The 20,265-nt window shown below is 36.3% G+C and overlaps 2 protein-coding genes across 6 annotated transcripts in view; one reads left to right on the top strand and one right to left on the bottom strand.

Moving 5' to 3' along the window:
* The window catches only part of LOC141485720 (uncharacterized), a 302,145-nt gene extending 284,959 nt beyond the window's left edge, over nt 1–17,186 (bottom strand). For 4 of the 5 annotated variants that reach the window (XR_012467376.1, XR_012467379.1, XM_074183023.1 and 1 more), the window contains exon 1: nt 17,041–17,186. Coding sequence is in view for 2 of the 5 variants with exons in the window: in XM_074183023.1 (XP_074039124.1) it covers nt 17,041–17,055 (15 nt within the window). In the remaining 3 variants the exon portion in view is untranslated. Of the gene's footprint in view, nt 1–14,861; nt 15,288–17,040 lie in introns of all 5 variants that reach the window. The other variant, XR_012467378.1, reaches the window with a different exon arrangement.
* Nucleotides 1–20,265, top strand: part of LOC111511070 (Lysine demethylase 3) — a 701,967-nt gene that overhangs the window by 527,924 nt on the left and 153,778 nt on the right. The gene's annotated exons all lie outside the window — the stretch shown is intronic.

The following is a 20,265-nucleotide window of genomic DNA, read 5'->3' as shown; positions in this document are numbered from 1 at the left end:
TCGTGAAAGGACTTATTTGGAATTAATATCAGTGTCTGACGAGCTGAAAATTGGGCTTCGAAACTGATAAAAATGCGTTTTTTCTATTTTTTTCTAATAATACCTTAATAAAATAATAAGGCGCAATTCAGTTAATCTGAAAAAAGTTTTAAAAATGTATATTTACCATAAAATTCAATGACTATTCTCATATAAACTGTTCACAAATACCTACATAATTGAAAGAATTTTGAAGTAATTCATCGGTAGATAGTTGACCCTTCAGCAGGGGCTAATTTTACCTTAAGGGTTGATGCCACCCTTTCTCTAGGGTGAAAAATGAGCCATTGAAAATAAGCCTGGGAATGAATGAGTTCACTAATTCTAAGCAAATCTCGTTCTATCAATTTTTCTTTGAAAATCGATACTTATTTTTCGACTTATTTGCTAGTGAACAATATTTCCGCCAATAAATCCACGTTTTCAGACGGTTTTTTTGCGAAAAACTCAAAAGTAGGTACTTTATCAAAAAAAATCGGTCATGTAAAAATGTAGTTTGTAATTGATGAAAAAAAAAAAGTGAGTTTATAGTGTCTGTAGACCCAATACAAATGGAGTAATAGCTTGTTGAAGGTTGGTTTTTATTTGTCAAATGCCAAAATTAAAAATTTCAACGTGAAGTATCCAAAAACAATGCATTTTTCGGCATCAAATGTTCTTTCTTGAAGTGCTTTGAACAAATTTTCATTTTTGTTTTTTGAAAAAGTTTGAAATATCAAAACCAGGGGAGTTATGACAAAAAATTGGTGATTCCTATTTTTTGGAGATGAAAAAGTCTGATAATCACCCCCCAATTAACATCCCAATTGAAAATAATGACTACGACTTCATAATTCTTCATACTTTCAGTTTTATTCAGAAGTTTGAAGTGCTTAATTTCGAAAAAAAATTGAGCTTGAAGTGCAAGAGCATGTATGTAATCCCTAACTATGCAAAAATGGCCGTTTTTAAAAATAACTCGAAAAATATCAATTTGATCATTGATGAATACACATTTCACTTTTACTTCGCCTATAAATAACAGTTTTTGAGTGACTCTGAAGAAAAGGAAATTATTTGCAACATTTTCAAGCTCAAACTTATCCGAAAGTAAGCACCTCAAACCGGCCATATTACATAAATTGAGTGAATTATGAAGTGGTAATTAGGTGGTGATTTTCACATAAGTTTTTTCAAGCACTTTCTTCATTTTTCCGAAATTTTCTTCCAACTTTGGCCTCTGACGAATAAGAAATAACTTCCAATAAGCTATCATTCCATACTTTTTTCACAAACTAAATTTTCACCGATGATTATTTTTTTCAATGAAACATTTTTCACCTTTAAGAAGGGGTAGCATCCACCCCAAAGGTAAAAGCAACCCCTGTTACAGGATCAACTTTGAAATGGAGAGTAACACCCAACAAAATTATATGGAAAAGTGGTCACTCACTGGGTCATTATTTTTTTTCGGACTAAGATGGCTCTGTAACGACTATAATCATGTATCTATGATAATAATAAACTAATTTATTTATTATCATTGATAGTGTTATTCATTTTCATCGAGTAAAGGATCAGTCCATTCACAATAACCATTTATGGATATTCTGTTCGACTCTTAACACGGGACCTTGAAATGAAATGATTTTCATACTTTTTCAATATTATGTAATATAAAATAATCGATTATTCGGTTAGGTTTTGAAAGCCCAAATCAAGATGGCAAATTTCACGTAGAACTAATAGCGGTTAATGTTATATAATGTTGGTTCTGGGTCATATCGATTTGTTATAGATATAGTATTACGAGTTCTTTTTTTTATTATCATGTAACTGGTAATATTTCAAATGACGTTTTCCGCATGTAAAAAAGTCCAATCATAACTCTAAATTAGACCGTGATATACATTCATTTTTTTCGTTTTTCCTAAAAGTAGGTAACAGCCTGATTATCTAATTAGGGTTATCTATTTTTTGAACATTTTTTTTTCAGTTGTTTTCACATGCAACTTGGCTCTTCTCATAACTTCATTTCACATAAAAGTTTAGTCCTATTGTCTTTGTTTACTTTTCGTCTACTACTGCGGTCAACATCAAAAGCGATGGGTGAACGGAAACAGCTCTCTAGTTGTCTCTTTTGGAAAATGCTCACAGAATTTAATTGCTTCTCATTAGTTGAATATCTCAACAATTTTAATTGATGCTTTTATTTTCGAACAATTCGCGTAATGTACAATATTCATAGTTCCAATTCTTCTGCATCATTTATTTCATGACCCGATTCCAAGTGCCTTTGCTCTGACCAACAGGTCAGAGGTCACCACAATATAAAAAAAACCTGAATAATATAGTCATTACACAGCGTCAACTACTGTAATCATTAGTTAGTTAAAGTATCATTAAAGAATATTGTGAGGATAGTGTATATAACCAGTACCTAATACTGGGTAGAAAACGTGATTATTTCATGTAACTTGAAAAGTTGTAGTGAAATTATTGTTATTAGTAATCCATTAGCTTTTACTCTGAACATGATAAAAAGCCTTCTTTATATAACAAACTTGCTACTTCCGATATTTTGGAATCCAAAAGAATGGTAATTTGAATTTGAACCCTCCCATTTGTCAGAAGACAAAAACTATCAGTCGCGATTCATTTATACTTTCAAAGGATATTTTGTAGAAAGAAAAAATATCATGGCGTTGAATCTGTTGATCTTGGATCCACTTGATAAAACCTCCTTTTCCGATGTAACGCACCAGCCAATGCCAAACTTGCAAAGGGTAATGAGGTAGTGCAACATTCTGTTTGAAAAACGTTAGGTTTTTTCCAGGGCTGGTTCTACAGTTATTTATTTTCCTCCAATTTTTTTAACGGTCAATAGTGCAATTGAATTTTGGAGATATCTCCTCATGAAAATGCATGTGTTAAAACGTGTACTCCAGCTGCCAAATGATCTGGAAAGTTATATGCAGTCCCATTTGATGGAATCTGTATCCCAAGTACTTACGAAACAAACACAAAAAAAAACACACACACACAGAAAGTGAGAACTGTCATCAGATGTTAAATTTATGATGTACGGAAGTGTTTCCTGATTAGGTATACAAGTTCACACATTAGTATAGTTCAAGTAAACGATATAGTGCACCCTACCTTCCAGCAGTTTCCCTTTAATGAAATAGTTAGGGAACTAGCTAATTTTGTTATTTAATAATCATTTTGATTACATAAGAATCACAATATATATATATATATATATATATATATATATATATATATATATATATATATATATATATATATATATATATATATATATATATTTTGAATGATGCAACTAATTTTCTTTTATTTTCAGTATTTCAATATTATATTTTACAAAAAGGAAGCTTTATATCTTAATTAATTATCTGCGAGCGCTTTCGACAGTTGGTAGTACTGTCATCTTCTAGGCACTCCTCAAACTTCGTTTGGGGGTCTCCCAAAGTGTTATCAGTCGATTGTGGCGGCGTTTCCGTGAAACTGGCAGTCCAGCCGAACAACATCCAGGGCGAGGACGCGCTACAACTACAGTTCAAGACCGATTTTTGGTCTTAACCGCAAGAAGACAATCGACAATCACAGCACCTGAGTTGGTTAACGTGTTGCAGCAGACGCACCAGGTAACCATTGGTCGTGATACTGTCAGAAATCGACGGCATGAAGCAGATCTCCACAACAGAAGGCCACTTAGATGTCCACGTTTGTCGAGAGGCAATCGCGGTAGAAGATTAAAGTGGTGTCAAGAACATCAAAACTGGGATGCAAATGATTGGGCCACAGTTTTGGTTACAGACGAATCCAGATTTGGATTTCATCCAGATTCTCGTCGAGTGAGACTGTGGAGACGACCTGGAAATAATGAACGTTTGAGACACGTCCAGGAAGTCCACACATACAGAGGTGGTACAGTAATGCTATGGGGCGGAATCATGATCGGCGGCAAAACCGATCTCGTTTTTCCAAATCGACAGTACCTCGACAGTACCTCGATACCATTCTTCTACCTATCGTCCGTCCGTTTGCTGGTGCTGTTGGTGAAAACTTCCACCTTATGCACGATAATGCTCGTCCACATGTCGCGCGTCTAGTGACTGACTGGCTCACCAACGAAGGAGTTGATGTATTGCCATGGCCAGCACAATCACCGGACCTGAATCCCATCGAGCATGTGTGGGACATGCTTTAACGAAGAATTACTCCGCAAGTGAAAATCGATCATTCAGCCTAGGCCTTGACCAACACGGCGGTCAATTCGAGTGAGTGAACAAAGCACCCACGTCGAACCGACCGACCAGAAACAATATATAAGAGAATATATAGATCGTAAAGCTTCACTTTATTTTTCATCTTTATGAATCTTGTTATTTAATATTGCATGGACAAATTATTTTTCGTTGTCAACATGACGATAAAACTTGATTATTAATCTAAAAACATAATTGTCGGTATTGCCAGAATTTTTCGAAAGTCCATCTGAATTGCTATTTCATTGAAAATAAAGTGGAAATAAATAAAAAATAAGCCAACAATAAAAACTTTATTTTTCATATTATACAATGAATGAAAATACTTGCAGAATTAAGTAAAAGAGACTGAACATATCTATCTATCTTTTTCTCAACGTTGCTGGGCTCAGAATTGTGAGCTCAGATCAATAAATATGTATATTCTGGTTCAACTTGGATAGAAATATGTGTTTGGCTCAAGAAAATAGGGAAGTTACTTTTGTACATAATCGTAACAATTAATTATCAAAAATTCAAATTGAAAGATAATTATAAAGTATATGTAACAAAAGAGCAATAGTTCGACCCATCTAGCAAATATATTCATTGAATAAAAAAAAATGTTGAAGAATAATCAATGGATCAGGAAAGTATGAATTTCCAAATGGCTCACCAGACGTTTCTGGTGAACCAGACAACGGATCACTTTGAAAATTTAATGGAGGGCATATTCGGACATTCTCTAGCCAACTAAAATATTTTCGACAATGCGGTGTTGCCGCTTCTATTAGAAAGCAGTAGCAACTTTGATTTTTCAAATAGAACACTCTGTATATAATATTATTTTTGGAATCTGCAACAATTGCCCGACAACTTTTCTTGATATTTCCCTATACCTATCTGTTACCGTTTTCGAAATAAAAATTAATTTCAATTTTTTTCTTCGAAAATCATGACTTCTAAAAATGCCGATATCTTTTAGTTAAGAAGTACTATGATATCGAAATTTGGTTTGGAGTTAGGTGATACTTGGACACTTCCCACACGTCAGCCTAATCTCCGTTACTTCAATACAGGGTGGTAAAAAAATACAGTTTTTTCGATTGCTTGAAAAAGTTGCTGAAATTTGATTATTTTAAATGGAACACCCTGTATATTATTGAAAATTCGGAAAGCTGCTGAAATTTGCTTTCTTTCTATGTATATCATACCTATACCTAACTAGTCAAGTTTCGGACTTATGAACATTTATTTGTGAATATGTCCCTTCAGAATGGTATTTCCATTCGGTATTTGGTAAGCAGGCCATGATTACTATTTGACAGTAGGGTTGTGACATTCTCCTAATAATATCGACATTTTCGTCACTTCAGAAGTTGCAAATACCTTCAAAACGATGGAACAAAACTATTCAAACGAAGTTCTTATGAATTTGTTTATTATTTTTGGACAGTGTGACAAAATTATCAGCAGAACATGTAGAAAGTTCAATGAAATGTATCCGAATCTACCGCCAATGAACCTCAAGAAATTTATACGAATTCAGAACAATTTCAATGCATTTGGATCAACTTTAAAAGCACCAAGAAACTTGCCTCGACCCGTAACTTTCGAAGACAACCAGATTAATGTCTTAGCATATTTTCACGCATTTCCCGAGTCATCGATAAGAAGTGCTGAAGAAGATTTGGGTATAAAATATTCATCGGTTCAAAGAATCTTGCGAAGACATAAAATGCATGATTATAAATTCACCAAAATTCAAGCAATGAAGCCTCAAGATCCTCAACAGAGAGTAGAATTTTGTGAAATGTTGTTGACACGCATTCAAGAAGATCCACTTTTTTTAAATAAAATTATTTGGACTGATGAATCGAAATTTTCGAGAGTAGGGATTTTCAATAGAAAAAATCGTCATTATTGGTCCAGTGAAAATCCTCACGTCACAAAAGAAGCCGGATTTCAAGAAAAATTTAGTTTTAATGTCTTCTGCATGTTGATGGACAACAAATCGAGGTACGTGATATACGAGGAGTCATTAACATCCAGAAGCTACCTGAATATTTTGGAGAATACTGTAGACAGTTTCGTGGATAATCTGCCACTCGAAGATTATCGAAACTGTTGGTACCAACTAGACGGAGCTCCTGAACACTGCACAAGAGAAGTGAGCGCAGAACTGGATAGACTATTTGACGATCGGTGGATGAGGCGCTTGGGACCATGGAATTGGCCAGCGAGATGACCCGATCTTAATCCATTAGATTTTTATTTGTGGGGAATGTTTAAAGAAAAAGTTTACAAAATACCCGTGCGTTCTAGAGATGAATTGTTAGAAAGGATTGCCCAAACATTTGAAGATTTGGATCCCAATGAAATCAGATCTGCCACCACGAAAGCAGTCAACACCCGCATTTTAAAGTGCTTGGAAGTGAAAGGCCAGCGATTCGAACATATTTTGAAATATTCCACATGATTGTTTTACTTTTTTATAATTATTCATATCAATATTTCCAATTTCAAGTTTCTTGGTGCTTTTTTAAAGTTTATTCAAACATATTGAAATTGTTTTGAATTCGTATATATTTCTTGAGGTTCATTGGCGGTAGATTCGGATACATTTCATTGAACTTTCACTGTCCAAAAATAATAAACAAATTCATAATAACTTCGTTTGAATAGTTTTGTTCCATCGTTTTGAAGGTATTTGCAACTTCTGAAGTGACGAAAATGTCGATATTATTAGGAGAATGTCACAACGCTACTGTCAAATAGTAATCATGGCCTGCTTACCAAATACCGAATGGAAATACCATTCTGAAGGGACATTTTCACAAATAAATGTTCATAAGTCCGAAACTTGACTAGTTAGGTATAGGTATGATATACATAGAAAGAAAGCAAATTTCAGCAGCTTTCCGAATTTTCAATAATATACAGGGTGTTCCATTTAAAATAATCAAATTTCAGCAACTTTTTCAAGCAAACGAAAAAACTGTATTTTTTTACCACCCTGTATTGAAGTAACGGAGATTAGGCTGACGTGTGGGAAGTGTCCAAGTATCACCCAGCTCCAAACCAAATTTCCATATCATAGTACTTCTTAACTAAAAGATATCGGCATTTTTAGAAGTCATGATTTTCGAAGAAAAAAATTGAAATTAATTTTTATTTCGAAAACGGTAACAGATAGGTATAGGGAAATATCAAGAAAAGTTGTCGGGCAATTGTTGGAGATTCCAAAAATAATATTATATACAGAGTGTTCCATTTGAAAAATCAAAGTTGCTACTGCTTTCTAATAGAAGCGGCAACACCGCATTGTCGAAAATATTTTAGTTGGCTAGAGAATGTCCGAATATGCCCTCCATTAAATTTTCAAAGTGATCCGTTGTCTGGTTCACCAGAAACGTCTAATGTGCCATCCACCGTGAATCAGCCTGTATATATATATATATATATATATATATATATATATATATATATTTATATATAATATGGTCCTCAAATCTTCTTGCCATCCAGGTGTTCAATGTTTGTTTGGCGAAACCTAAAGCGATGCCAATGACAGATTTCGGTCTGATGAAGCTGCTTGCAGCACCCTCCTTCGCAAGGGAGTCAACGGTCTCATTGCCTTCCGGCCAGTGTGGCCAGGAATCCAGATCAGAGATAATTTGTTAAATCTTCCTATTGAGGAGAATCGTTTTTGACTAATTGATACCAAGTTAGACAATGCTCGGTAGAAGCCAAGAGCTTTTAACACCGCTTGACTGCCCGAGAGAATTTTTATTGACTTGTGTGTGAGGTTGGATTCTATCAATCTCTCCGCACACAATTCAATAGCATAGATTTCCGCTTGAAATACAGTCGTATAGCACCCTAGGTAGGTTGATATCTCTGTCTTGATATTTGCTTTCCCTGGAGGATCCAGTTTCCTGTACTTGGGAAAACTACTGTATAAGGCAGTTCGCAAGTTGACAGTTGGAGGCATGAAGTCAGAGGTCATTTCCAGAATGCTGTGACTTCCAGTGTCCACCAGCAATCCAGTGTACTCTGCATAGATTGATTTGTGCAATTTGCAATGTGCACAAGTCTATATGCAGTCTCGTAACCAATCTCCAAACCGTGTGCACCTCCGGGGGCCGTTAAAATATCGTGTTACCCCGATAAGATACCCGACATCCGTCATCGACCGTTTACTCCGACTATTTTTGCGTTTGGCGACGTTCCAGCCGATGCAAACTTCGTGATAGTGCTGCATAGCGGTTCGAAATGCAAACTACTCCACGTTCAGATTGGAATCGGCGAAGAAAAATTGCTGGTATGTAAGCCAGGAGATTATTCGAAAAGTAGGCCGATGTGCAAGCCAAATTAAAGTTTACGCCAGTCGTTTGTTTATTTTGATGATACCATACCTGTGCTAAAAGGTTTTCGAAATATATCTATTTGTATCGTGTTTGCTGAGGTCATTAAAATATTGCCGATAAGAATGCTAACCTGGTTTAATCAAACTGCTGGTTGAGATATTTACACACACTACACACCCACATTTCACATTAGACAGTGATTAGTGTGAGACAGTGATGTTACGTGTAGTACAATTATACTGAAATCAGTATAATGAAATGAAATGCAGCACGAAAGTATTATTTAATGCCATTTGGAACTTTTTCAACAATTACAAATGTTTTTATTCGTCCTGAATATTGGGAACAAAGTAGTAATATCTGTGAATTTTCAACAGATCATCGACTTGATTGGAGACTTGTATGTATATGATATTTTTCAGTCTGTCTTATTCATAATATCATTACTACCTTCGTAAAAAAGATCCAGGAAAATTCAAGCATCAAATAGATAAACATAACCAGCAGGGTTTTGTGATCTTACAAAGGCTTTTGACTGTGTTGATCACATGATACTGCTAAGAAAACTTCAACTGTATGGATGCCGAGTTGTGATACTCACATGGTTCAATTCATATCTCTCAGGACAATATCAGATGGTTAAAACAGCGGAACTTTCGAATAGGAGGAAAATCTCGTCAGGAGTTCCCCAAGGATCTGTGATCGGCCCCATTATTTTCCTATTATATGTTAAAGACCTCAGTAAAGTCAAAATATCTGGTGAAATCAATCTTTTTGCAGTCGATACCACTACTATGGTTAGGGCAAGAAAACCGGGGAATTACATGATATAATATCTACAGACTTGAAAATTGTAAAAGAGTGGTGCGATGCTAACAAATTATTTTTCAACACAGAAAAATCCCACATATTATCCTTCAGATGCTCGATTAATGAACCTGTGTTTGGCAAATATGTAATAGGAAATAAAGATTGCACTCAATTCCTAGGTGTGCTCAAAAGTGCTCATAGACAAACATCTCAAATTCGATGACCATGTTAAACAAGCAAGATCTCTTCTGGTTGCTATGCAATGGGCCTAGTTGATAACTAAGCCACACTTGAACTTGGTAATATACCCGTAAAAGATGTTGATGAACAGCCGCTGAGGTTGGAGGAAGAGAGGCTATATGCTAATTTTGAGTATTTTCAACGAAACATGCAAATTGAAACTTTGAGCACGTAGTTTTTTCTGGAGAGAAGCAAGCGAATTCTATTGGTGATAACTTCTTGTGAAATTGAATTACTCTTTTTAAAAACTTCAGCACATTGAACCAAATCTTGTTTTTCGTAAATTTAAAAAACTGTTGATCCTACTGAAAAATGCAGATGTCGTATCACAACCAGTTCTGTATCCGTAGAGTAGGGAGGGTGAATGTAGGTCTACAGCACTTAGTCCACATGTGACCCATTGTACATCCTCCCGAGGAGTTGTCCTCCTAGGTCATCGTCCATCCTGTCTTTTTAGGAAGGTGGACAGGTCACTTAGGAGACATCTCCTTTATATCGGCAGGCGTAGGCCAAGACTCGCCGAACACACACTCTCTTGTTGACGATAACTCCAGACACTCACATAGGACATGCCTGATAGTTTCATATTCCTGTTCACACATTCTGCTTAGAGGTGTGTCCACTAGCCCCATATTATGGAGGTGTTTCTCTAGTTGACAGTGGCCAGTTAGAAATCCTACTGTTAAACGTAAGTCATCGCCAGATATTTCTTCGACGCCAGCTTCCCAGGGTCATCTCACTGTCCTTCGACATTGCTCATAAATCACATATGCTCTTTTTGATCTACTTTGTAGCTTCCTGTCGAGGATAGTACCAAGGTATTTCACCTCTTCAGAGAAGTTTACTTTGCTCCACAGCCAGTTATTGCGTGTGAAAATAGTACATGATTATGACACTTTGCAAAAGTAGATAAACTTTTGAAGAATATGTTTCCGATTGATGTTGAGCGTTTCCAGTTTTCCATGGTCCTCGTCATATGCTACCACCACAAAGTTGCACATTTATTCAACACTTTGCAGACAATGCTGATATTAACGTATAAATACGCGACAACTTTACAACCTCAAAGGTGGCGCAGAAACGTGTGTATGACGTTTAAAACTCTTCCGACTTTTCGAATCGTTATATCTCAGAAACGGTGGATCTTAGGAAAAAATTAATTGAAATTTTTTATAGATAATTATTTGATCTACAATTTTTGTCGAAATTAATTTTATGATAACACTTACCGTTTTGCTGAAAATCGCTAAAACCCCGTTTTTGTGACGTTTGACCCCAAGTAAATTTTTATCCAGGTTTTTTTTAGATTTCATTTATGATGGTGTTTTGAAAAATCCTACCAACTTTGAGCTGGGTGCGAATTTTCGTACCCTCGGATGTCTATTCACTCCTCTGATATGCGAGCCAGGATTCTGGCAATCTTTATCAGCAGCTAGGTAAATTTAAGGTGCTAAGATATTTTAGCCAGCTGTTTAAGGACTAGCTTTCCGTCTGGAACCCAACTTTTGTTTCTATTTCTTAATAATAACTTCAACTACAAGCTTGAGTTTGATGCGACCCATGCATATTACAACGTCGACCACAAGCTTGATTTCGCTTTGGGATTTTTAAAAATTTTTTTGAAGTTTTTTTCAATTGGCTGGCGGAACTTTAGCATGAAAAAGAAAGAAAAAGCCGTTGCCAAGTTTCTGAATTAATAGAAAAAATTAACTGATACAGAAAATGACTCTACGTGATTTATTTTTATATTAACATTTATGCTGTACCTTCAAAGTTGGTGCTTGGTTGATTACGGAAATTTCTAATTAAATCACCTCAGCTTCATCGTCTTGTGCAACCAGTCACAGAAAAACCCTTTCAAAATTCCATCCCTCAAAACCCAGGTAATGTTACCACCTGTTCCACCAATCCTGTCACACATGTACAGTGAGGGCGCCTACCGCCCTCGATGACATCCTCGCAAACGTAGGTAAATATCCTTCTCTGTAACTCACTTCTCACTTCGTGTTAATCACTATTACCGTATAAAAGAAGAAGAATATTTGTCATTAATTTGTCTGCATAACCGTTAAATGAATGAAATAAACAAAATAAACAATCAATATGAAATTTAAATAACTGACAGAATTTATGATTTACGGACCACTGCTGAAGACTACTCAGGGGAATCCCAGACCTGTGAAAATTGAAAATAGTACGTTAAAAGTGTCAGAAAAGTTTCTTTCGTGTTCAGTTAGAATGAAAACTGGAGAAATTAAATTTTACTATGCATATAGCCCGTCTTAATAGATCGCATTGTTGTCCTCCTAGGTCATCTTCCATCATGTCCTTTCCAGGAAGGTGGACAGGTCACTTTATATCGGCAGGTGTAGGCCACGACTCGCCGAACACACACTCTTATTGACGATAACTCTGGGCACTCGCATAGGACATGCTTGACAGTCTCATCTTCCTGTTCACACATCCTGCATAGAGGTGTGTCTACTAGCCCCATATTATGGAGGTGTTTCCTTACTTGGCAGTGACCAGTCAGAAATCCTACTGTTAGGCGTAGATTTTTCCTGGTCATTGCCAAATATTTCTTCAGCGCCAGCTTCCCAGGGTCACCCAAGGTGATCCTGGCATGATTACATTCTTTGGTTTCGTCCCATCTCTTTAAGGATTGAGCATGGGTGTAACACTTGACTAGTTCCGCAGTTGTCGAAGTCATCAGGCCGAAGGTGTCACTGGATCCTAAAATTCTTAGTCCAGCCGCTTCCTTGTCTAAAGAGTCGGCAAAGCGATTATCTTTACTCCTGTCGTGCCCTTTAACCCACCTCAGGATAATGTTATTATCTACCGAGGCTTTGGCTAAATCTTGGTGACACTCTAGTACTAGCCCTGAGGTTATACGTTGTCTGTTTTAGGCTAATAGGGCTTGTCTGCTGTCAGTGCAGATTGTTAAGTTTTTGCCAGAAATTCCTTTCTTGGTTAATTATTTTGTGGCGATTGAGATACCAGCCAGTTCTGGTTGGACCACGCTGGTATTTCTTCCCATTCCCCACTTAATTCTTAGGCTAAGTGATCTGGAGTACACTCCACACCCTGAGCCACAGTCTCTTATTGACAATAACTCCGGGCACTCGCATAGGACGTGCCTGACCGTCTCATCTTCCTGTTCACACATCCTGCATAGAGGTGTGTCCACTAGTCCCATATTATGGAGGTGTTTCCTTAGTTGACAGTGGCCAGTCAGAAATCCTACTGTTAAGCGTGGATTTTTCCTGGTCATCGCCAGATATTTCTTCGGTGCCAGCTTCCCAGGGTCGCCCAAGGTGATCCTGGCAAGATTGCATCCTTTGATTTCATCCCATTCTCGTTAGGGATTGAGCATGGGTGTAACATTTGACTAGTTCCGCAATTGTCGAAGTCATCAGGCCGTGGGTGCCACTTGGTCCTAAAATTCTTAGTCCGGCCGCTTACTTGGCAAAAGAGTCGGCAATACGATTATCTTTACTCCTGCCGTGCCCTTTAATCCACTTCTGGATAATGTTATTATCTACCGAGGCTTTGGCTAAATCTTGGTGGCACTCTAGTACTAGGCCTGAGGTAACACGTTGTCTGTTTTAGGCTAATAGGGCTTGTCTGCTGTCAGTGCAGATTGTTATGTTTTTGCCAGGAACTCCTTTCCTGTTTATTTTTTTTTGTGACGATTGAGATCCCAGCCAGTTCTGTTTGGACCACGCTGGTATTTTTTCCCATTCCCCAACTTGATCCTTAGGCTTAGTGATCTGGAGTACACTCCACATCGTGAGCTTTCTTTGGTTTTTGAGCCGTCTGTTTATATTCGTATTGCATTTGTATCATCTGATTCTGTGTTCTGTTTTATTTATTTGTATTTTGTAGGGTTTATGAAAAGTGGGGAAATTAAATTTTACTATGCATATACCCCTTCTTAATATATCGCATTGTCCTAATGGGAAAAATAATGACAACAAAATAAAGGACAACAACCAAACTTGCTCATTCGCCTCGTATCTTTTCAGGCCAATTAATGGTTTATAATATAGCGATTAATGAATGATAAACTACACTTTAAATAAATAGAGTCTCGTACCCAATTACGCAAACTGTGTCACATCTCGCTAACGATAGCTTAATAGACGTTTCGCATCTATCTGGCCCGAAAGACCAATGAATGTTAACGAAGGTAATTACAGCTCGAGTATCGACAGCCATTCCTGCTAAATGAACTCGTAAAACGCAAGTACCGCTTCTCTTCGGCACCAGCAAGGCTTTTTTATCCGGGAATGTGAACCGCCGTCAGGACGGCTCTGAGAGAATATTTATTATTATCTATAATATGTCCACCGCTCTGATTCAATGTCTAGGCGAAGGAGAGGTATTTTCCTGTTATCTTTGGCGTCTGATGGAAGGATTCGAGAGACGAAATTACTTCCTGCTATCGTTGGAGTCTAGTAAGCGGGATAATGATAATAATAGTAGCGTTTATTGTCAAACAGTTTTCCATTTACAAAGCAAAGTATACATGATTGATAAAAACTGTTTTTCATACTATTTGATGTAAGATAAAAAGAAAAGAAAAGCGTAAGTAAAAGAAAAACCATAAAATAAAAGATGGTGAACGTTTCTATACTCATTGACTATAGTGTCGCATGAGACTTATTTTTAATTTCACGTAAGCTGCAACAAAAAATATCGATATCAGAGAGCTTGTTCGCATTACGACACATGAAGTTGATTGGTGACTTCAACATCAAGTTCGTTTGTACCCTTTTGCATGAAAAAGTATGAAAAAAGTATAATAAAGAAGAAAGTAATATAAATCATAAAATTATGAAACAACAATAAAAATTAATTGTCGCTTCAGGGCGAACTTCACTGATTCCAGTGGCGCATTTGCTTTTTCAGCTTCTGGAAAACTCGGAAAAACCTGCAACACCACATCATCTGAAGATCTTGATCTGCCAATGTCCTCTTTTTCATAAAATAAAATGTAAGGTGTCTACAGAGGCTCCAATAAATTCAAGACATCGCCAGAACACTACTATCGTCAAACAAACCAGTCCGTTGACCAATGCGTAATAATGACCACATTCAACCCCAGAACCACAGTGAACAATGACTGCATGAAAATTACAATAGTGCTCACCTAGATTGAAGTGTTCATCTATTTCGAACCTTCGTAAGAGTTTAGTGCTTCCGTCAGGGGTTGAGTCATGTTTGAATATCATCAGTGTTATTATTAGATTGACTGGTGCCTCAGTTGTACTTGTTTTCTCATAATAGTCAGTTAGTTTGGCGCATGTTTGGCAAAACAGTTGGTCATCACCAGTTTTAAAAGTTCCATTTGCAGATTATTCAACTATACGCTTTGCACTGACTGATTATCAGTTATATTAGGAAACCCTAGTTGAAGTTCCAGAAAATCACATACGTTTTTGCTACCTTTCGAACATTTACTACAAAGTAAACACGTGAGGATTTTTCCAGCAAAAGATCTGCAAACACAAGACGAGACATACTGTACGGAATCATTCAATCTAAAGCGGTCAGGAATTATGATTCTGCTATTTTTCTGCACATAATAATAAAAACAATAAGGGGCCAAGATTAGATCCTTGCGGGACTTCGCTAGAGACTAAGTACATATTTGAAGAGAAGTCATGATAGTAAGTTGACAGTAAATTTTATTGAAACCCACGCAAGAAAGTTTACGAATGAGTAACTTATAGCTGATCCTATCGAATGCTTTAGAGAAATATGTGTACACCACATCGACTTGCCCTCTACGGTCTAACGATTCACACAACTATTGATCAAAAACAGCTTGATTCACGGCTAAATGACTGAACGGATTTAGATGAAACGTTACATAAATACAGCTGATACATCAGAATAACATATAGGCTACAATTCACAAAGGTTTTGTGTAATCTTGGTCACAATATAACGATAAATATTGAATAAGTCGGAAAAATATTTACTTCCTGAGAGCTATTTTGGTGTGGGCTGCCTGTACTGTTGTAGTTGCATGATGCTATTCAATTTTGTATAAGTGGGTACCTATTGATTGACTTACACTATTATATTAACGTACAACTGAATCTAAAATCTTGAAATATGCAGGTAGGTTCTTTGTATGGCGTAAATAAGCATCAAGAAAGGGAATCAAAGATTGCATTGAATTTCGTCAGTTTTGGAGTTCTAAACCTGAAGTTTTGGGTTAATAAAAAAATATTGTCACGAAACTTAATGTGACAAACCAAATTCTACGCGGACGAAGCTGCTGGCAATAGCTAGTAATTAATATCACTATGTTGATCATCAATTTTACTCGTATTTGTCGGGAGAACCGACAGATTCGCCTATACAAGATTGTTTCTAGAAGTTTGTAAACGTTGTTGAGGATTGAGATAGGTCTGCGATTACTGATTTCATTTCGATCTTGAACTTTGTGTATTGGAGAAACTTTTGTAGTTTTCCAGGAAAAACATACGTTCTTAAAATAAGGTCAAAAATGATATGTAGGAGATAAACAAATGACGCTTATTTAGATTAAATTCTATTCAGAATAACTGAATAATAAATGAAAGTAAAAAGGAATTGTTTAACCATAATATCGTCCCAACTGTTCTGCGAGTGTAAAACTGTTTTTAATTCAAATTGAAAGGTTATATTTTTAGGAGAGATTATTTTTGGGAAAGCAAGGCTTTGGCTTTTTTCTTCTCGGATGTCTACCAGTGAGGATGACTGTGCTCCACCTCTTTCACTAATTTTATTGTGTAGGAATCCTGTGAATGATATCTGATTCGATTCCATCACGAATGTTTGGGATACTAAAGGAATAAAATAAGTTTTTCGTATAATTCAGCGTTCATATAGAAGTATTTGTTTCGAAAGTATGTTTCTTTCGTGTGATTCAATGTGTATATAAAAATAGCTGTTTCAGGAGGGTTTTCTCTTCCAGTTTGTGTCTGAAACTTACTTTTCTGCATGGTCTACACATCTTATAGAATTATTTTTTGAAATTGATGGCTTCCCTCCTTTCTTTGGAATATTCCCACATTTTTGTATCAACATGTAAAAGTAGAAAGCCAGAATGTTTTTAATTCATTCTGTTGATGCTATTCTGATAAAACATAATGAATGCTTCTTTCTTTATAAATCTGTTGATTAGTATTGATAAAAGACAATATTCAGAGTCAATTATTTAAACGAAATGTGTTTCAAAATCTGTCATGGTGACACTCCAAACATATAAGCGAATTTACAATATAATTAAAAAAAATCCATTCAAAGCACAATTTGTTTGCTCCATTTGTACTGACCTTGTCGTTTCTCATTGTTCACCAACTCAGGAATGAAAATGTTCCGTTGGAATGATATAAATTCGAAGTGAATTGAACTTCAGTAATTTCAAACATGCTTTATTAACAATTACATTATCGAGTTATTTTTTAAAACTTGCACGTAGTAGAATGACATTATTCCTGAGTGTTGCGTGTGATTTATATTTGTCGCATTTTAAATTGTTTTCAATGTTACTCGTACCCGATGTAGACATTCTGAGAATAAAACAATGGTTATTGTAAATTATTCCGCAGAAACACATTGTCTCATGTCAATTATGCGGGAATTGTACTTGAAAATAACTGATATTCATTCTTAACGGAATCGGAAAATCCAGAGATCTTATCCAGTTTAGGAGGTTGGCTTTCCTAGAATTCCGGATAAATCGCTATATTGATGAAATTTATTCATGTATAGTCTATCCATTCCCAATTGGAACGGCAATAAAAAGATGAGTACAGTCATAAACATTTCTTGCCTGTAGCCCCTAGTCGCCCAGATTGTTAGTAAACGTGTTATCAAATGTAGCTGAGGAATAAAAACTCGGCTAGCTGGACTGGCTGAATACTAATTTTTTGTCCGTTTCACAATATTTCTTTATGAGTGCCGTGTGTTCGTGGGGTTAGGTGAGTGGTTTTGCAAACTTATTTTTGAATACTTTTTCTAGAGATCAATTACCCTAACACTAAACTGATATTTTTACACTCGACGCGCGTTTCGCTAACAAGGTTAGCATCTTCAGGAGAAGCAAATTGATACTGAATCTAAAGACGAGGGTTAGCTGTTTATATACCTGAATATACAAATTAATTTGTCAACAATAGTTATGGCTTTCTGGAGACCTTTTGAAACAAATGATGACATTACGTGCGAGGAATCTGTGTCAATCGACAGGGATCCGCAATTTGAAAACAAGGACTTACATGTTCAAGTTCAGCGAGTTATGTTAAATATTCATGAATGCTTGAAGAAGGAAAACTGTCACACTTCACAGAATGCTATTGTGAATAGAATATGCGAGTTAACGAAACTATCTCGTTCGACAGTTCTTCGAGTCATTAAAATAGGGGATGTCATTGACCATGCAATGAAACGAAAACAAAGGAATAAAAAATTCGCAAACGTTGATGGTGCTACAAAAGATGTGATTCGGCGAACAATTTATGGTATATACCAAAAAAATGAACTACCAACCTTGGAAATGATTTGGTATAAATTACTTGACTATCCCGATTACAATTACAAATCTTTAGAAACTCTACGAGGTGTCTTATTGTCTTGTGGTTTCAAATATAAAAAATTGAACAAACGGATGGTCATAATGGAATCGACACGCATTGTTCAACTCCGACAAGAATATTTGAGGCGAATGAAAAGCTACCGAGAATCCAGCAGACATATAATCTACCTCGACGAAACTTGGTTGACACCAATGTTGTTGTCAAATATGGCTGGGTAGACGAAACCAAGTAGGTATTGTGCTTTGAACACACCTGCTTCAAGGGGAAAACGTGTTATAATTTTGCATGCCGGGAATTAAAGTGGTTTCGTACCTAACGCTTTGCTTCTGTCGGCCAAAAATATAAAAGAATTCGCCTGCTGATTTCCACGAAGACATGACTGCGGCTTTATTCGAAACCTGGGTCTGACAGGAGAAACCCAATGCAGGTTCTGTCAAGATGGGAGAAGAAACTGAAATAATCCATTGCCGGTGGAAAAAGCAGCCTTCTCTTTTCCTCGGGGCGAACGGCCACCTGCCAATACCCGCTTTTCAGATCTGATATTGAGAACCATCTGCTTTCAGCCAAGATGTTCAGGGTGTCATCTATTCTAGGGAGAGAGTAACTGTCCTTTCTGGTGACATCATTAAGCCTCCTGCAGTCACGCCAAATCTCGTTGATCCATCTTTCTTAGTCGCTAACACAACAGGTGACAAGAAGGGGCTGTTTGATTCCTCGATGACTCATTCCTCCAACGTGTCTTTGACAATGGATGCAGCAGGTTCGTATTGTTTTGCGAAAAGAAGTCGTCACGGTGGTTGGCGTATGGGTTTGGCATCACCATTATCGATCCGATGTTGAACTAAATCCGAAGCTATAGCAAGGCTGAGACACGCAAGATGCGGTAAGGAGGAACCAGAGGTTGCCAGCTATATGAAGGGGTCAGTGTTAAGGCTATGGAGTCTCACCAAAGAAATCAAGCTAGACAATGAGCTCTAACAACCAAGGAGCATCACAATAGATCAAGCCATGGGCCAGGTCCCCGACAATCTAATCTAATATTGAAGTTGAAAATGTACAGCGCTGTTACTCTGCGGTTTTGTCTTTTATTTGTTTTATTTTTTTTTCTATATGTAAGCAAGTGTAATATTCATACAAATAAAATTATTATAATTAATTGAAATGTGTGTTCGATCTCTTGTCAGTAACAATAATAATCTAAGAATTAACCAACAAACATTCCGTAATACACATAGTATGGCCAATTCCACTTTCTAAAAAATTAAATGTTGTTTTGTTATTCGCGGAAAAATGATAATTCAAAGAAAGGAATCCAAACAGGTTATTTTGCAACTTCTGCGTCACGAACGACTAAGGACAATTATTTAGCTATTTACCTACGAGCCATTATAGTATACATAACAAAAGCGCCTTGTTCGGCGAATCCAGTCAATTAAACTAGACAGGACCGGCCTGGCATACTATAGAATGCGAATTTTGAGGTGGATTTTCATAAAGAAAGATTTCCTTGAAGATACTATTATTATTTGTTCTCTGATTGTATGATTTAAAGGATTCATTTCATTTTGATAATGCTTTTTCGAAATTTTCTTCATTGTGGGATGGAAAACTGGATTTGAAAAATTCAAAATCAAATTTATAAAAAAGCATTGAAAACACATGAATTCTGTGAAAAATAAACAGTGATATATACTGTAATTCGTTAGCATAACTTGAGGAACCTGATCATGATCATGATTTATTAATAATCGAATAAAAATTGTGATTTAACGAGTACTCTGATTATATCTAAGCAAAAGCCTGCTCAGGGCATTATATATAATTTGCGTAAAGATAGTTTTGAAAAATTCAGAAAAAAATACAGGGATATAATCTCGTGTGCACTTACGTACGCACGCAAGAAATTTCGAATTTCTACTAAAGGGTTTAATTCTTTTCAATTCTGAAAAATTTCTCTCAACT

The sequence above is a fragment of the Leptinotarsa decemlineata genome, unplaced genomic scaffold (assembly GCF_025532065.1).
Source record: "Leptinotarsa decemlineata unplaced genomic scaffold, Ldec_3_MD MMD2_tig00026330_RagTag_RagTag, whole genome shotgun sequence".
NCBI lineage: Eukaryota > Metazoa > Arthropoda > Insecta > Coleoptera > Chrysomelidae > Leptinotarsa > Leptinotarsa decemlineata.
This window is presented reverse-complemented; position numbering and strand designations above follow the sequence as displayed.